Source organism: Anthonomus grandis, chromosome 5, assembly GCF_022605725.1.
Source record: "Anthonomus grandis grandis chromosome 5, icAntGran1.3, whole genome shotgun sequence".
Classification (NCBI taxonomy): Eukaryota; Metazoa; Arthropoda; class Insecta; order Coleoptera; family Curculionidae; genus Anthonomus; species Anthonomus grandis.
The window spans coordinates 105,781-123,602 of record NC_065550.1 but is presented as its reverse complement, the minus strand read 5'-3'; the positions used below and the strand labels follow the sequence as shown (position 1 = coordinate 123,602).

Genomic DNA, 17,822 nt, shown 5'->3' with positions numbered 1-17,822 from the left:
AACTGGAGATACTACAGACCAAAATATGCGAATTTATCCGAACATTATTTCCGTCCAAAAGTTATTAGTTTGCGAAATACACTGTACCAAGAATACAATTTTATTTTCATATATCATAACATTTTTGTGCTATTCGTTATACAACTTTACTTTACTTTGATTGTGGTTTTGACGTTGATTGTGGAACACCCTGTATACAGGGTCGCACGCAAATATCTCTGTTGCTAAGCTGAATTTAAAAACAAAGTTTAAACAAAACTTGCTAAGGTCACAGGGGGCCACGTCACCGCAATAGTACGTGTATTTTGAAGGTCATTAAAAAAAACAAAACAAAAGTCAAATGTCGACTAAAATGAACCACCTGGTATAGATTATAAAAAACGAACAGCATAAGCGTTTTGGTTAAACTAGGAACGGGAATTTTTATGTTTTTTTATGCGAAATTTTCACTCTTTTTGGTATTTCCGAAAAAGTAAGGTAATTTGAGAAAAATATAAGGTAAATAACTTACCTAATTTTTCGTTTACTGTTATTTATGTTAATGTTTTTTTAAAGTCTCACACACTTCACTTAAACATGTTTTTATTTTCACTGGTGAAATAAGCGAGCTCGTTTTCTTTACCTTCAGCCTCGTATTCACTATCGTCTTCACTACTACTGCCATTAGTGTCACGGTCCTCATTTCCTATTGTGATGACAAGGGGCTCGATTTCTTCCATGATTTGGTCAGTTTCCCAGAATTTATCCTCCACTGTTCTGACGTGCTGGCAAAATTTCTGCCAATCATTTTCGGAAATCGAGGATACAGCATCCTCAGTAACCTCCTTTAAGGTTGTAATGTTAAAATTGCCAGTAGTATTCCAACTTCTTATTAAAAATGTGAGTCTTGCCCAAGCTAATTCATTAGGGTTTAACTCGCATAAATAAGGCGGTGTTCTTAATGGGGTATGCCCATGGGACCTTATAATCCGATCTATTATTTAATTTTTTTGGCCACCAGGTGGTTTGTGGCGTAAAACCAAATCGAAAAGGTCAAATTTTCTGGCACTTGCATCGTGACTTATACCTATAACATATAGTATATGTAATACATAATAATATACAGGATAAACCTTATTCCACCCCCGTTTTTTTCAGCCATTTTCTTAAAAAAAAAATTTTTTTGCCAATCGATATTAGACTGCAAGAGACAAATTTATTTGGTATTTTTAACCCCTTAACTTTAACCCCACGCAGGGGTGACTATCAACCCCAAAATCTTAAATGGTAAGGGTATCACTTAACACCCCTTTCTATTTAAGATTTTGGGGTTGATAGTCACCCCCGCATGGGGGTTAGAGTTAAGGGATTGAAAATACCAAATAAATTTGTTCGCCTGAAGTCAAAAAACGATCATCAAAATTTTTTTTTAAAAGAAAATATCTGAAGAAACACGGGGTGGAAAGTTTTCATTAGCTATATATATATATTCAATAATATATAGCTATATATTCAACAAGTAATGTTTGAATTCTCGTACGTAGAAGTCGATGTAGAAGTTTAATTGCCCTTCTCGCCAATTCTTGCTCACGTTTCAACATTTCTAATTCGAGCCTTTTTTTTAATCTTCTGAATTCATTTTGCCTGCCAGCTCGACTCTTCAAATCCAGCGTGAAAAACCAGTGTGAAACTCCATGTTGAATTCTCGTTGAATTCATGTTGAATTCACTCCAGTTGAATTCTCGTACGACGCCAGATAGGTTTGATAGCAGAGGCAGCCCTGCAGCTAGCGGTACAAGCAGTATTCGAGCAATGGGCGATTTATTGGGTGATTTTGATGGCTCCAATGATTTTGGAAAATGGGAGCAGCAGGTACAACTTTTGCGGGCATCTTATGAATTGAGTGATACCGCTGTCAGAGTTGTAATTAGCTCAAAACTGAAAGGTTAAGCTTTGTCTTGGTTCCATTCAAAGCCAGCTCACCTAACAGTGGATATCACCACTTTGTTAGATCACATTTCTTGATCTTTGTTTTTCTAATATTAATGGGTCTTCTGGATAGGCGGATGATTTTTTATTGCCGGGGAGCCAATCCCCGGCAATAACTCGACACACTCCGTACGAATATGTCTTTTCATATAGGTCAAGGTCTCTGAAATATGCAGCAAAGTTTTTTGACTTCAAAAATGCTGATTTTGTATCGTTAAATAATTTCCTTGCATCTATCGACTGGTCCTTTATAAACAACACTTCTGTTATAAATATTTCCCTAAATAAGTTTTATGACCTTTTGTATGAAGAATAAGCTATTTCATGCCTATTAGGTCCTATAATACTGGTAGCTTTCCTGTATGGTTTTCAAGAGAGTTAAGAGGCTTAGTTTTACGTAAGAGGATTGCTCATAAGAAGTTTAAGGAGTCTCAATTGCAAAGTGATTACTTGGTTTTCTCTGGGCTTCGGCAGTCATGCAGTGTGTTGAGCGGTCAGTGTTACCGCGATTATATTTTTCGTACCGAGAATAATTTATTGTTAAATCCTAGGTTATTCTGGAAACATGTAAGCAATGTTAAAAAGTCAAATATTATTCCTAAACATATGTTTTTTAATGATGAAACTAGTGATGAGGGTGGTGATACTGTTAATTTATTTGCCAAATATTTGTCAACCGTATATTCTGATAAAGCATTTCAAATACCTGAATATTACATGACAGGGCTTGTGGATCAATTCGATGTCAAATTTGTAGAGTTATCTTTAGTAGAGGTTTTTGACGAGATTCTTCGCTTATAGAGCAAGACTTCTGCGGGACCGGATGGCATACCCAGCTTGCTACTTCGTGAATGTGTATGTACTCTGTCGAAGCCTATTTGCACTTTATTCAATCTCTCTTTAAAGTCGGGAGTATTTTCTTCTTTTTGGAAGAATTCGTATATTACGCAGATATTTAAGTCTGGTAATACTAGTGATGTCAGTAATTATCGGAGAGTTTGTGTGTTCACAAGTTGATGCTGTTTATACGGATTATCTACTGGGTAGATCGCAATGTATACGGCTTAATAACTTCTTATCTAGCAGCTTTTCTGTGCCATCTAGCGTTCCTCAGGGGTCACATGTGGGTCCGTTGCTTTTTACAATTTTTGTTAAGATATAGGATTATTTGTAAGAAATTGTGAATTTTTATTATTTGCTGATAATTTTAAATTGTTTTTGTCTATTGATTCTAATGTTGTTTCAATGTCAATTGTTACAGGATAACTTGCATAATCTGCAACCTTAATGGGTTAGATTTAAATGTTCCCAAGTGTTATTCAATAACTTTTGGAAGAATTCGCAATCTTACATTGTATGATTATAGTATAGGTTCCACTATTTTAAAAAGGGTAGCGGAAGTTAGGGCTTTCGGAGTAATTTTCGATTTTAAGTTGACATTGTGTCTCATGCTGAAAAGTTAGTTCATAAAGCGTATAGAAATCTAGGATTTATAACTAGATGCAGTCAAGACTTCTCATGCTCTGTCTATAAAGTTCTGTACAGTCCGTTAGTCCGTTCTGGTTTGGAGTATGCTAGTTCCGTATAGTCTCCATTTTATAAATCGCATATTTACAAACTATTGAGAAAGTCCAAAATAAATTCTTAAGAAATTGTTCTTTTAAACTTAAGGTTCAATTAGCTAATGGTCATACTGATTACAAGTCGGTCATGTCAGTTCTCTCTTTGGACCCACTTGAGTTAAGGCATAATAATTCAGACTTTTGTTTTATTTTTAAATTAATATCTGGCATGACTGATTGTGATTATCTTTTAAATAGGCTGAATTTTCGGGTGCAAAAATTGACTAGACTGAAAAAACTCTTCTATGTACATTTATATAGTAGTTCTTATGGACAGCATAATCCTATTACTAGAATGCAACATTCTTCGATAGCTATAGTCTTGATTAATTAGTGACTCGTTACTTTAACAGGTTTCTTTAAATTAATTTGTAACTTTGATTGCTTTATGTCTTACTATTATCTAGCCTAAGTTGTATTAATATTAGTATCTTTGTGTTATTTTATTTTTGTAAAATTAATAACGTCAAATAAATAAATAAATAAACTTGCAGCACATGTTAATGCACCGTCCCAGTAAATTGTTAATGAGAAAAGATTTTGAAAATAGACATTGGAGAACAGATAAACGATTTACGGGTTATTACCATGACAAGGTAATTTTGGGAAATCAGGTGCCGATTGAACAGGAAGAATTGATAGACTATATAATTGATGGGATTTCAGATCGACAATTACGAGATCAGGCTCGTATTCAACTTTTTCGCTCAGGAGCAGATTTGTTAGAAGCTTTTGAAAAAATCACATTGGATTACAAGAAACCAAATAAACGGGAACGTAAAGTGAACAGTGCGGCTGGCAATAAAACTGTCCAATATTCAAATCCAAACGTATAATAAGTAAAGTGTTTTAATTGCCGAGAAACGGGACTTATTTCGACAAAATGTGTAAAGCCTAAGAGATCTTTTGATGCGTGTTTCGAGTGCGGCTCAACATCACATCAATTGATTGAGTGTTCCCGCCGTTTTTCTCATCAACTAGTTAGAGGCTCACAGGAGGAGCCAGGTGCTTCAACGTCAGCAAATTTGCTTCAGAAGGCTCATACCAGGCCGTATATGGTTTCCGTAAGTTATGAGGTATTTAGTAAGACTGGACACATTAAGTACTATATTAGATTCGGGATCACCGATTAAAAGGAATAAAAATTTTTAAATGACTTGACGCGAACAGAGGATCAAGCACCCTCTGAAATACTGGACAATGGCAAGCTTAAAAGACATAAAACTAATGATTTATTTATTTTGCTAGAAGAGCTTCATTTTCCAGAAATCGTTGCCATAACTGAACATTGGTTGCATGTTGGTGAACCTGTGGTGGTGGATAATTACACTACAGTTGCCAGATTTGATAGAACAAATCTAACTCATGGAGATACTGTGATATTATCTACTAGCAACGACTTTTCAATGGTAACCAAGTTCGATAATTTAGTTTCTGAAAAAATATTTGAATTTTCCATTGTCTACAATAATAATTTTGATCTTTACGTTGTTTGTATTTACAGAACACCTGATGCTGACGTAAATGTTTTTTTTCCAAAAATTACTAAGCTTGCTTGAGTCTCTGCCGTTAAAAAGCAAACTGATTTTATGTGGCGACCTAAACATTGATTTTTCCAGTGTGTGTGCTGCTCAAGAATCTCTACAGTCCAGTTTCGACTCTTTTGGCTTAATCTTGCACATTAAATCACCTACCAGAATAACTAAAACCAGCTCTAGTACAATAGATTATGTCGTATCTTCCTTTGAGCCAGATTTCGTCAATTGTACTGTCTTAAGCCCAGGTTTCTCAGACCATGAAGCAGTGTTAACAAAGTTTTCCATAACTAAATCTAAAAGTAAAAATGCTCCACGCAAATTCGGCCGTATTTTCTCGGATAAAAATTTTTTACATTTTAGGCACCTTTGTCAACCAACTGACTGGAATATTCTCTCTGACGACGTTGATTCAGAATTCTCTAGATATGTAAAAACGCTATCTAGTCTTTCTCACAAATCCTTTCCTTTGAGACCTCTTAAAAAGAAGCAACATAACCTCTGGTCTATCCAAGGCTTGCGTACATCTGCTAAGAATACGCGCTTATTATCTCATCTTAAGAAATTTTCAGACAGCGCTTTTTTTCATGAATACGTAAGACTTTACAAAAAGATTTATCAGAGAACTTTAAAAGCCGCCAAGGATATTTACTATAATAGGAGACTGGCTAAATCTAAAAATATGGCTAAGGAAACATGATCGATTGTTAATGCTTTGAGAAATAAGCCTTCTTTGTCGAATACTATCTCCACTTCATCTGAGAACCTTAATGATTATTTTGTAAATGTGGCAAATAATTTAATGAGTACCATAACTCCTTCCCATGATCCACTTTCATATCTGCCCGTGGTGTTACCAGAGCTTTGCAGTTCAATTAGGGAAATCAAAAACAAAGGCTCTTCTGGAATTGATGGACTTACTCTCAAAATGTTTTCAAATCTGCCCGAATGTACATTATGTCATCTTATTACTCTAATTAATCAGTCTTTTCAAAAAGGTGTATTTCCTAACTGCCTTAAGTTGGCGATAATAATTCCACTATATAAAGGAGGAGACAAAGATCAGTCTTCCAACTATCGCCCTATCGCTCTTCTTCTTACACTTTCAAAAATTATTGAAAGATTGGTTAAAAAAAGACTTCAATCATTTTTGCTAAAATATAAAATACTTACTTCAATTTTTAAGGAGCTTACCCTGTCTACTTCTAGAACAGTTTATTTTGCCCTTTTTGAATCGCACCTTCGATACGCCCTTCCATTCTGGGGTACATGTAGTGCAACTCAATTTGACCGTATTTTTAGACTACAAAAGAGAGCTTTACGTTATACACTGAGACTTAAATACAGAAGTCATTGCCAGCATTTCTTCAAAAAATTTCAAATATTAACTCTTCCATCTGTTATATTTTTTTTTCTAAAGTGCAATAAAATGGAATGATGGTGGTGAAGCGATGAATGCCAAGTTAATCAAAAGAAAAAGAAGTACTAAAAATAGTGAAAGGTTTATGGCCTTAAGAGGGTCTCCAAAAGTTGTTTGATGCCCGGAGGAACTTAACCCCTCTTACCTGAAACGCCCAGAGAAGGAAGCCTTCACAATGCTGCTAGCTCAAGCCGATGTGGGTTCTAGCTTCTTTCTCAACCAAATGAACCAAAATTTCTTAGGTAGTAACTACCCAAGAGTTACCCAACTAAATGTCAAAATCAGTATGGCGCCACCAAGTTTTGGATTTTATATAATCCCAAAGGACGCCCAATATTTATCAAAATTTATTTAGGCAAGTTCAAAACGAAACTTGGAAAACAAAATCAAAGTCAAATCAGTATACACTATTGTTTCCAAATTACCTATGATATTCCAACCTACTCAACTCAACTGAAAAACAAATTAACAACAGAAAATAACAATTTATTTAAGTCTTGATTATCACAGAGAATTATGTTATGTTATTTATCGTTAAGAGGAATAATTATTTAAGTTGGTAATAAGGAACCACAACATCACACAAAAAATACACAATCAAAGTGTGGTTGTCAAAATAAAATAAATTATGTTACACCCAAACCTTTTGGGGAATGAAGCTTCAATTCAATTAAACTAATAACTTACAGGGCCCGGTATATCCCGTCACGGACATTGACCTAAGCAAAAAAAAAAATAACAACCCTAACTGTTGAAGCTTCCCCACTTAAAATTACCCTTTTATTAGTTTACTCTAATATTTACTAGCTAATCTGAGAAAATTTGACATCTTAGGAGTAGTCTGAAAATAAATAATATAACCCAAGTATATACTCGTAGTACTACGAAGCCGGCTGCGTCTTACCTCACAGGAGTCACTTGTCACATATATATGTACTCTTATCAGTAATATTCAATAATAAAATAACATCGATTAAATAATGTCAATAAAATTTTAAATAAGCTTATGTATGTATCTCAACTCAAAAGATAAAAGTCGTGATAATAAAAATAAAATAAAACAAGTGAATAAAAAAAAATGTTATGTTCTGTCACTTAGCTCCATACACAGCAGACTACTTCATATTCGAGACTCTCCCAGACATCCAATTCCCAGTCAAGGAAAACTGCAGGCTTCCAAGCTTCACCTCTTCCACTTCACAAGCTCTGGTAGTGGTCTAGGTTAGACGTTAGCTCACAGTTGCTTAAAATCTCCTTCTAGATTAGAGCCAGTAGAGTACATAACCCCAAAACGAAAGCACCATGTGGCATGAAGAAATCAGGTCCGTACAAAAAAAAATCCATTCAAAATCCATGTCATGTAGCTTTGCTAATTAAATTGTCCCCTGCCAATGCCAATCAGAACCGCTATTTTGCCGATGTTCGAGGGCACGTGAAAAATTATTAGGTTTTAAATCGCCATAAAGGCCAGTAAATTCAACAAAACAACAAATTATAGCATTACGCCCAAAAAGTTGATTTACTATCACCACATTTAGTCAATTATATCCCCATATGGGTAAAATTCACACGAATTTCAAAAAGAACTAAAGCACTCTTCACTTCATGACGGCGGTCTGGGAAAAGGAACGACCGCAGAGGTCAAACCCGTATTTAAGCAATCACGCACAAAGTGTATTGCCAATCGAAATATATAACAAAATAACTTAACTTTTTTTATAAGTACCATAAAACCTTTTATAAAAAATAAATAACAAAATTTGTGGCCCAAGGAAGTTGGCAATGAAAATATGTGTCACTATGATAATCAATTTCGATTTTGCCTAGACCAGCAACTTCTTGCTATCTTCCAAGAAAACTAATATTTACATTAGATAAAAAGAGACAAAAATTAGATAGGTCAGTCCGAGTAAAATCAACCAGCATATCTGGTATGGTCAAGCCAAAATCAGATATTGTACTATGAACAGTACAACATACACAATAATTGTACATGCCCAATTAATCATTATTCGTTATAAAATAATTAAATAAAGTATGGAATAAGCAATATGGGATATAATTTAAATTCTAAAATATTTCTTTAGTCCAGAACCGGGTTTTATAAGAGTATAAATAAAATTTCATTAACAACCAGTACAATATGAAGCTGAAATGTACAAAACTAAATGTGTCCTTAAAAAAAAAGAATACTGTAATTTGAAATGGCTAGAGAACAGAACTATGGTTTACTTGGGAGGCTATTACAGAGAGGGCATTACTAGTATCAATTATTAATATTTGTAAAATATCTATTTTGAAAATATAACTATAATCAGTGCTTTTAATAAAGAGTATAAAATGCCAATTTTAACCTGTAACACATCTTTATTCATATTTGAGTCCGTTTGTCTAAAACGCAAAGACGGTTTAGCATCTGATAGGCCTTCCCATAGTTATCCACTTAGAAACACGGAACATGATCTATACCTGCCTACCCCACATTCAGAGTTGGTCAAAAGTTCCATATTATATAATGCAAAAAAAATGCACAATCATCTGCCATTGGAAATTAAATCCATCACATCTTTTTTTGCATTTCGTAAAGCATTAAAAGCATTCTTACTGGAGAGCTTTTTACACAGTTAACGATTTTTTTTTTTGTAATCATTGATTTGAAATTTCGCACTAGCTGATTATGTATTTTTACTATCTGTACATGTTTAGGTATACTGCTTTGTGTAGCTATTTTAGGATTTTATATAATGTTTGTTATAAGATTTATAAAAGTATATAAATATTATTAAATCTTTTTTTATTATAAATTTTTGACAATTAAATTGATCTAAAAGGCGAAACAGGTAACCTTAAACATAAAAACGAACATAATTGATACTATGTATTTTTTATCATAATTTTACATATTAGAGTATGGATTATATTACCTATGAAACTTGTCTTTAGGTAGCCTTATAGTATGTCCAGCGAGCTTGATTAACCAATGGGGAGGAGAAATTGAAAAGATGCTTAAACACGGCATGCTTTCTTATAATTTATATCATGGAGCTAAAAGGGAGAAATACCCAAAAGAATTAGCCAAATACGATGTGGTGAGTCAAAACGAGTTTTTTTTAATAAATAAAGAATTAAGTAATTCTTACTTCAACTTAAAAATTTTGTACTTGTTATGATTATTTTGAAACTGAAAATTAGGGTCCTAGGTGACGAAACTTTTAAAAGGTAGCGGCACGAAAGGAATGGTCGTAAGTTATATCTTTACCAAACCAAAAAAAGGAAAAATGAATTTCAAATTAATGCTTATATTGTAATTGTATTTGTACACCTGAAATTTTATTTTTCGCATACTTTATAACTTTTAATTTTTTTATCTAACTATGAAAAACTATAAAGTTGAAGTTTTTTAAGAAAAAGTGAAATATCTGATTTTTATAATGTTTATGTCATATTTTGGAATTTTTGCAGTCTAAACAAAATATTGTTACGAGAAAGTAAAACTGTTAGCTATTTTTATTATTAACGGGAAATAAGCCAGTTTAGTTCTTATTAAATTAACAATCTATGATATTTGCAACCCTATTTTAGAGTTTAATTTTTTTTTAAATTTTCAATTGATAAAATGACATTACATTACATTTTTGTCCAGGCAATCGTATATTTTTTATTCCTCAACTGCCTGGAATAAGCAAAAATGCGGTTTTTCCGGGCTGGATAATATGTACCAAAAAATTACAGAATTCATGTACAGAATATCATTTGAAGCCAAGAAGCTGAAACATTATTTCAACAGATATCGAAAGGCTTTTGTTTTTTTTTGGGATATTATGATTCGACAGAATACTAGTATGATTTCTTTATTTGCTCGAATACAGAAGCCGTTCATGTTTATTAGCTTGATTAGATTTATTTGATTCAGTTTATATGAAAAGGAATAAAAGGTATTATTTAAAAGTAGTGTAGAAGTCCATAAAAGGTACATGAGTTCTGCATTTCTAGTTCTATTAATGTGAGAAGAACGACAGCCTTGCTTAACTTACCTTTGTATTATTTAAAAGTATTATCAGTGTCTGATTCTAATAAAATAATAGAGGTTTTCAGGCATTTGTACATATTTTGTTCCCCCACTACGTGGAAGAAGCAAATGGGGAGAAGCAGATCTCATTTGCATATAAAGGCTTGAAAATTTTGCTTTCTTTAATTTATGTATTTATTACATATTTACTGGGATATAACCAGTTTTATTTAGATTAAAACTACTACAGTATCTACTATTCAACAATCCAATTTAATAAAGACAGACATTATTAAGATAAAGATATTATTCCATATTAAGTATAAAATAAAAGCACCAACTATAAAGAAACTCTATAATTATAAAAGACATCTCTTCAATTTGAAGGGTATATTGAAGGCATTTTAAGAATGAAAAAAGAAATCTAGATTGTATTCGCTAATGTAACTATTATTAAACGTTAGCACAAACATTTTTCGGAATGGTATATGGAAGGATAACTGAGGAGCGTTTATTCAAAAAGGGACATGTCCATAAAGAAACAAAATATGTTTTATAATAATTTTCCTATATTTCCTATGATTTTATCGACCCACTCCTTCAAATCGTTTCAAAAAATACATGTCCACCCACGAACTTTATAAATATACCTGGACTGCTAATGCATATATGGCCACGATACCCAAAAATGACCACTGCCTGGTGGCCGCCATTTTTATAGTGGTTGTGTACTTTTGATGTTGGTCACTCTGAACAGTGTTGCAAACAAAAAAATATATTAAATAACGGGAATGAAGTTGACGACGCTGACGTTTGACGTATGTGTGTGTATAGCGGATTGCCTAATTTTCGGCGATTTTTAAACGACACTTGGGTATATCGTCTACCACAGACGATGTAGCTTCCTCCTTATTTAATACGTGGATAATGTATCACCATCCTTATTTAAACGTTACTGTTTCTCAAAACCGAATTATAGTGAATTGTCCGTCTGTGTTGTTTATGATAGAATAATATATAGAGTTGTTTATTTTTCCTATTAAAATTACAAACATTCATAAAATCATCTATATTTTGATTATTTTGATTTTTATAGATGGTTGTACCTATTAATGTGAAAACACTGTATAAAGAAGGAAAGTAAAAGTCGTAATAGTAAAAATAGAAAGAAAATAAAAATGTTTTTAACTGAATTTGTTAAGTAAATACAAGTAAAAAGTTAAATGATGATCATCACTTTCATGGTATTCGAATTTATAATAGTCAGGGAAGAATGAATGAATAATTTTTAACCAATTTACATTAAAAGCCTCCATAGAGGATAATTCGCTTAATTTTCCAAATTGGGGTGTAATTCTGGACGACGAGGGGTTTGCTCTTAAAGAATATCTTATGAAGCCATATTCTCGAAAAATGCCTTTAAAAGCCGAAGAAAAGATTTTCAATTACCGGCTCTCTCGGGCTAGACGAGTAGTTGAGAATGCATTTGGAATAATGGCAATGAGATTTCGGATCTATCGTAGCCCTATTTACTTGTGTCGCGAAAAGGTAGACAAAATTGTGAAAGCAACGTGCGCGCTCCATAACTGGCTGATAACTAAAACTTCACGATTGTCCTATGCACCTGCTGGTACTTTTGATACCGAACATCTTGATGGACACATAAGGCCTGGGTCAAGGAGAACGGACATATCCACGAATCTGTCTAATTTAACACATCAACAAGGTAGCAACCATTATTCTCAAATGGCAGAACGTAGGACACAGAAATATACCACATTTTTTTGCAGGTGCTGGTGCCGTACCCTGGCAAAACGACATGATAGGTTAACTAGACTTTACGCAAATACTTTTCTTAATATTCGACTTTTTAATAAATAAATATTTCAGTAAATAAAAAGTGCTTTTTAAAATTATTGACAATTATACAGCATAAACAATTATTAATAAAACAACCTACCAGATTAGTGTATTTATTTCTGATCTTCATTACATCACGTAGAAATCTATCAGCGATTTCAAACCACGCAATACTAGGTGCATAAATGTCTTTAGTTGACGCGCCTGTTGTACTCGATGCTTTAATTTTGTCTGCTTCCTGTTTATAGGTGGTTCGCATGGCATTGATTTTTTTCAATAATATGTTTTCACTAAGACCAGGAATATTCATATTTATTCTTATTCGTTTAAGAGTCGAATTCCTAGCATCTTTGTTTTTATATTCCGCTAAACGCACATTCCATCATTACACACTTTCCTCAGCTTCGTATAACTCCATGAATCTAATATTCTCCCTTTCGGACCATTTTCTTCTTTTGCTTATTTCCAGTTTTCTTTTTTCAGACACCGACGCCATTTTATTTCACAAACAAACACCACTTCGATCCAAGTAAGTTGGGTACTGTCCTACTCAACTTGGATGTAACCTACTGATCCAAGTGCACTTGAATGAACTGGTGACACGATCAAAGTAACGTCCAAGTGCTGCTCGCGGACAATCCAAGTAGACTGAAATCAAGTATACTTGGATCGAGTCAACCCGGCTTTAATATATTTTTAGGTTCTTCAATAAAAAAGTTATCAAAATAATTTTTTTTAAATATGGGAATTTTCTGAAGAAATAAGACCTTTTTTTACCTTTACCTTATATCCTGAAGATATATTAGTAATAGTTTCATATTTATGTAAACATTAATATGAAACTATTACTAATAAAAAAAAACTAAAGTTATATTTTTAATACAACTTATTTTAATATAAAACAACCAGTTAATTTTGCATTATGGAGTAGTTTACTTATCAAATGCCTTAACAACTTAATGAAATTAACATTTCGCAGTTATGTCTTAAATAATTTGAAATTTACCTTCTTACGTTATAGTATTTTTTTCGAAAATTTAACACGTTTAATATATTAGGTGATAACAACATATGCCATTATCAAGAATGAAAATGAAAAACGAGGGCCCGCGTTTAGAGTGAAATGGAGAAGAATCATTTTAGACGAGGCCCATCAGATTAGAAATCACAAATCACAAACTTCGGAGGCGTGTTGTCAACTTGCCGGAAAATCAAGGTTTGTATTCAAACAATTCTCACCTTGTCTTTTATTATTTTATAGTTGAAAAAAAAACTACATTTATCCGATTTGTTAATTTTCAATATTATTTCAATATTTTTCAATGCATTTATATAAAAATTTAAAATTTGGTGCACATCATTAGCAACCTAAATACTACTTTTTGGTCCCTAGCTCATTTTGCAAAAATTTAAAATGGCGCCGGGACGTCATTTTGAAAAATAAAATTAAATTAAAAGGGGAGTCATACGATACATCGTTTGAAAGCTCCTATTACATACTTCCAAAATCTTATTTCACACCTACAAACAAATTACATGACATAAAGAGGTGTTAGCATCTATTTATGTGTAATTACACATAAACTACACATATTATTACACACATAAAGTATATATATTACATAAATTACACACCTCAAATTAGACATAATGAGGTGCTAACACCTCTTTGTAATTTGTTTGTAGGTATGTTATTGATAAGAACTACAAACTCTGCAAACAAATTACATTTCAGCAGGTGTAATAAAGAAAATAAAAATACGAAAAATAAGGTTTTGAAATGCTGCCATTTTGCTATGGGTAGAAGTAATGACCTAATATTCTAGGACCATAAAGCATTTAGTGGGAGCTTTCAAATGATGTATCTTATGACGCCCCTTTCTATTTCATTTTATTTTTCAAAATGACGTCCCGCCGCCATTTTGAAGTTTTGAAAAATGAGCTAGGAACCAAAAAATAGTATTTAGGTTGCTAATGATGTGCGCCAAATTTTAAATTTGTATATAAACGCATTTAAGGGGGGTGAGGCAATTAAGAGCCGCACTGTATATTCATTGTATACAGGGTGTTTCAGAACTATGGGATCAAACTTCTGGGAGTTGTTCAGTGCAATAGAAGAATCCATTTGAGTATAGGAACCTATGTCCGGAAATGAGTCACTACGACACTACGGCCATAAGACGCGTTAAAATTTATAAAAAACATTAATTACCTAAATAGGATCTGCCGCATTTATTCTTACCTTACTATTAATATTAATATTACCTTACCGTCTTACATGATACCATAACAACAATTGTTTAAAATCAACATTTTCAACATTTAAACATTTATTGCTAATAGAAAACTTTACCAATCAAGAATTGGCGGATATGCATTTGGCATACGGAGCAACAAACTGCAATGCACGAGCAGCATCGCGGTTGTATCATGAACGTTATCCCGAACGACAGCATCCTAGATACAAAAAGTTTATTGCGGTTCAGCGGCGGCTCGCTGAGACAGGCATGTTTAAGACCAAGATGCATGATACTGGTGTTGCTCGAAGCGTAAGAACGGTCGAATTTGAAGAAGAGGTGCTTCAGCGAGTTGTCGATGAACCATCAAATAGCACACGTGACGTCGCTAAGTATATGAATACGAGTAACGCTTCTGTCTGGCGGGTACTACACGAGCAACAACTTTATCCTTACCACTTCCAGAAAGTTCAAGATATGACTGCAGCCGATTATCATGCTAGAGTTCAATTTTCTCGATGACTTCTGGATCACATCATTGCACAACCAAATTTTTTACGATATGTTTTGTGGACCGATGAAGCCTCTTTTACAAGAGACGGTATTTTTAATAGTAGGAATAGCCATGTTTGGGACGAAGAAAATCCTTATGCAATTTTTCCAAAAAAATGATTATTTAATTGGGCCATACCTTTTACCGGAACGGTTAACAGGACCTATTTATCTGCGTTTCTTGGAGGAAGTTCTCCCAGAACTCCTTGAAAATATTCCACTAAACGTTAGACAGCAAATGTGGTTTCAGCATGATGGAGCGCCGGCTCACTTTGCTGTACAAGTACGCGAGTATTTGGCTCAGCGGTTTGGGCACCGTTGGATTGCCAGAGGTGGAGCAGTTTCTTGGCCTCCTAGGTCACCCGATTTAACGTCGCTCGATTTTTTCTTGTGGGGACATGTTTAGTCTACGAAACTCCAGTAGAATCAGAGCTAGACTTAATTGGACGAATAGCAGCAGTATTGGAAATCATTCAAAACGAAGATCAAATTTTTAGTGTAGTCCGCCGAAATCATGTGCGACGTTTAAATCGGTGTATTGAGGTTGGAGGAAAACATTTTGAACAATTGTTGTGATGGTATCATATACAAAAGGTAAAAATAAATGCATCAGATCCTATTTAGGTAATTACTATTTTTTCTAAATTTAAACGTCTTAGGGCCGTAGTCGCGTAGTTTCCGGACATGGGTTCCTATACTCAAATGGATTCTACTGTTGCACTAAATAACCCCTAGAAGTTTGATCCCATAGTTCTGAAACACCCTGTATAACAGCGAATATTATGGCTAAACTAAAAAAAAATTAAACAATTAATTTTAAAATATACATTAGATTCTAAAATTCAGCAACATACCAAAGTTATATTTTTTTATAAATGTGCCATTCTTGAAGTTATATAGACTAAATATATTTTTTTTAAATAATTTTGGTAGGTACAGTAACCTTGTATCTACCCCATTTATTATTTAAGTACATAATATACACACAAAAGAAAAAAAATGAAAGCCTAACGAAACTAATATCCAAAGTGTTTATCCCAATCAAAAAATTTACTTTGGGCTTTATTCTCAACAGACTCACCTAGATGACCTAACACCTGTATGTGTAGTACTGTTATCCAATAAACAATAAATAAAATAAAATGAAATAAAATTACAAGAAATATCACAATTTCCAATAAAAATTTAATCAAATTTAAATTAAATATAATATACCCAAGTTATATAAAAAAAATTTCTAAAACCATCAGGCTTGAATTTGATATAAATAAAGATAAATTTCACTATAAAGTCTCAACCTTAATATTGTTAAAATATTTTACATTTTTTGAACATGTATAAGCAATTTTGAAGACATATCTCCGTTGTAATAAAAAAAAAGTTCCTTTTTCGATACAATTTAATAAACGGTCTGTATTTCAATACAATTTATGGTTAAACTTATTAAATTACACATATAGAAAGGCTTGGAAGTATTATTAGTGGCTTCTTGGCCATTATAGGCCATTTTGTTGAGTATCGATTTACAATTTTTTTATTATTAATGAAAGACCAAAATTTTGTTTGTACCTCTTATAGTATTATTCTTAGTTGTATCAATGTACTGTTTATAATCGACTTTAATACTATTTTTAAACGCTTTCTTAAGCGGGAAAAAAATCAATCAAAAATGAATTTCTTGAAAACCATAATGGATATTTCGATTTGTTTACATAACCTTTTGAAATGTACATGGCAATAATAGCATTGGGAGTGGGAAAATTTGATTACTTTAAAATTTCAACGCTAATTTAATTTAAATAAAATACAGTAAAACAATAAAAAGTTATAAATTATATGCCATTTTTATTTCTTAAAAATAATTTCAGTTAAAAATTATTTTGGAGAAATAAATATTGGCAAAATTTTGAAAGGCTTTCTTAAATGGTCCTTCTCTCAATACACTCTTGAAGCCTTTCGTGGAAAATCTCCATAATCCTATGGGACACAGAAAACTTTTTGCTTTAGGTAGTCCCAAAAAACGAATCACAAACCGTTAGATCTGGCGATCTTGCAGACCGGTCAATATCTCCTTGTTTAGAATTACCTACTTTTAACACCCTTACTGTTTATAAGTCTATAAATCTAGATTTTTTATAAACCGTTGGTGGTAAATTAATAAATTTGGTAATTGGTATTATATGCCCTTTAAAATGATGTATCACACTATAGGATAGCCATTTTACATGCCAAAGTATGACGGCGATAAAATATTCATTATTAACAGACATTTTACCTCGCTATTCGCTGGTACGACAACCGATTTAATTTTTTTTGTCACTGTTGAATAGACATTTTAATGCAGCTTACAATGATGTGTCACACGATGGGAGTTCCCATGTGATATATCAAAGTGAGGTTAACTGAAGGTGATTTATAGAACTTTGTCAAATATAAAATTAAACGTCCCCTTGCATATCTAAATTGACATGTGATTTTTAGAAGTTATAAAGGGTGGTTCGTTTTAAAATGAAAGCACTGTATATGGACAGGGTGTGCCAACAAGGTGTACGGCTAAGATAGCGCCTTAACTATACGAGGTAGAGCAAAAAGTTCTACAGCAAAGTTGTAGGGTTGACA

The 17,822-nt window shown here is 33.0% G+C and overlaps 1 protein-coding gene across 1 annotated transcript in view; it reads left to right on the top strand.

Moving 5' to 3' along the window:
* LOC126736022 (transcription termination factor 2) overlaps positions 1-17,822 on the top strand; it is a 103,069-nt gene that overhangs the window by 58,098 nt on the left and 27,149 nt on the right. The window contains exons 15-16 of the mRNA XM_050440211.1: positions 9,489-9,634; positions 13,473-13,630. Of these exons, the coding sequence (XP_050296168.1) occupies positions 9,489-9,634; positions 13,473-13,630 (304 nt within the window). The remainder of the gene's footprint in view (positions 1-9,488; positions 9,635-13,472; positions 13,631-17,822) is intronic.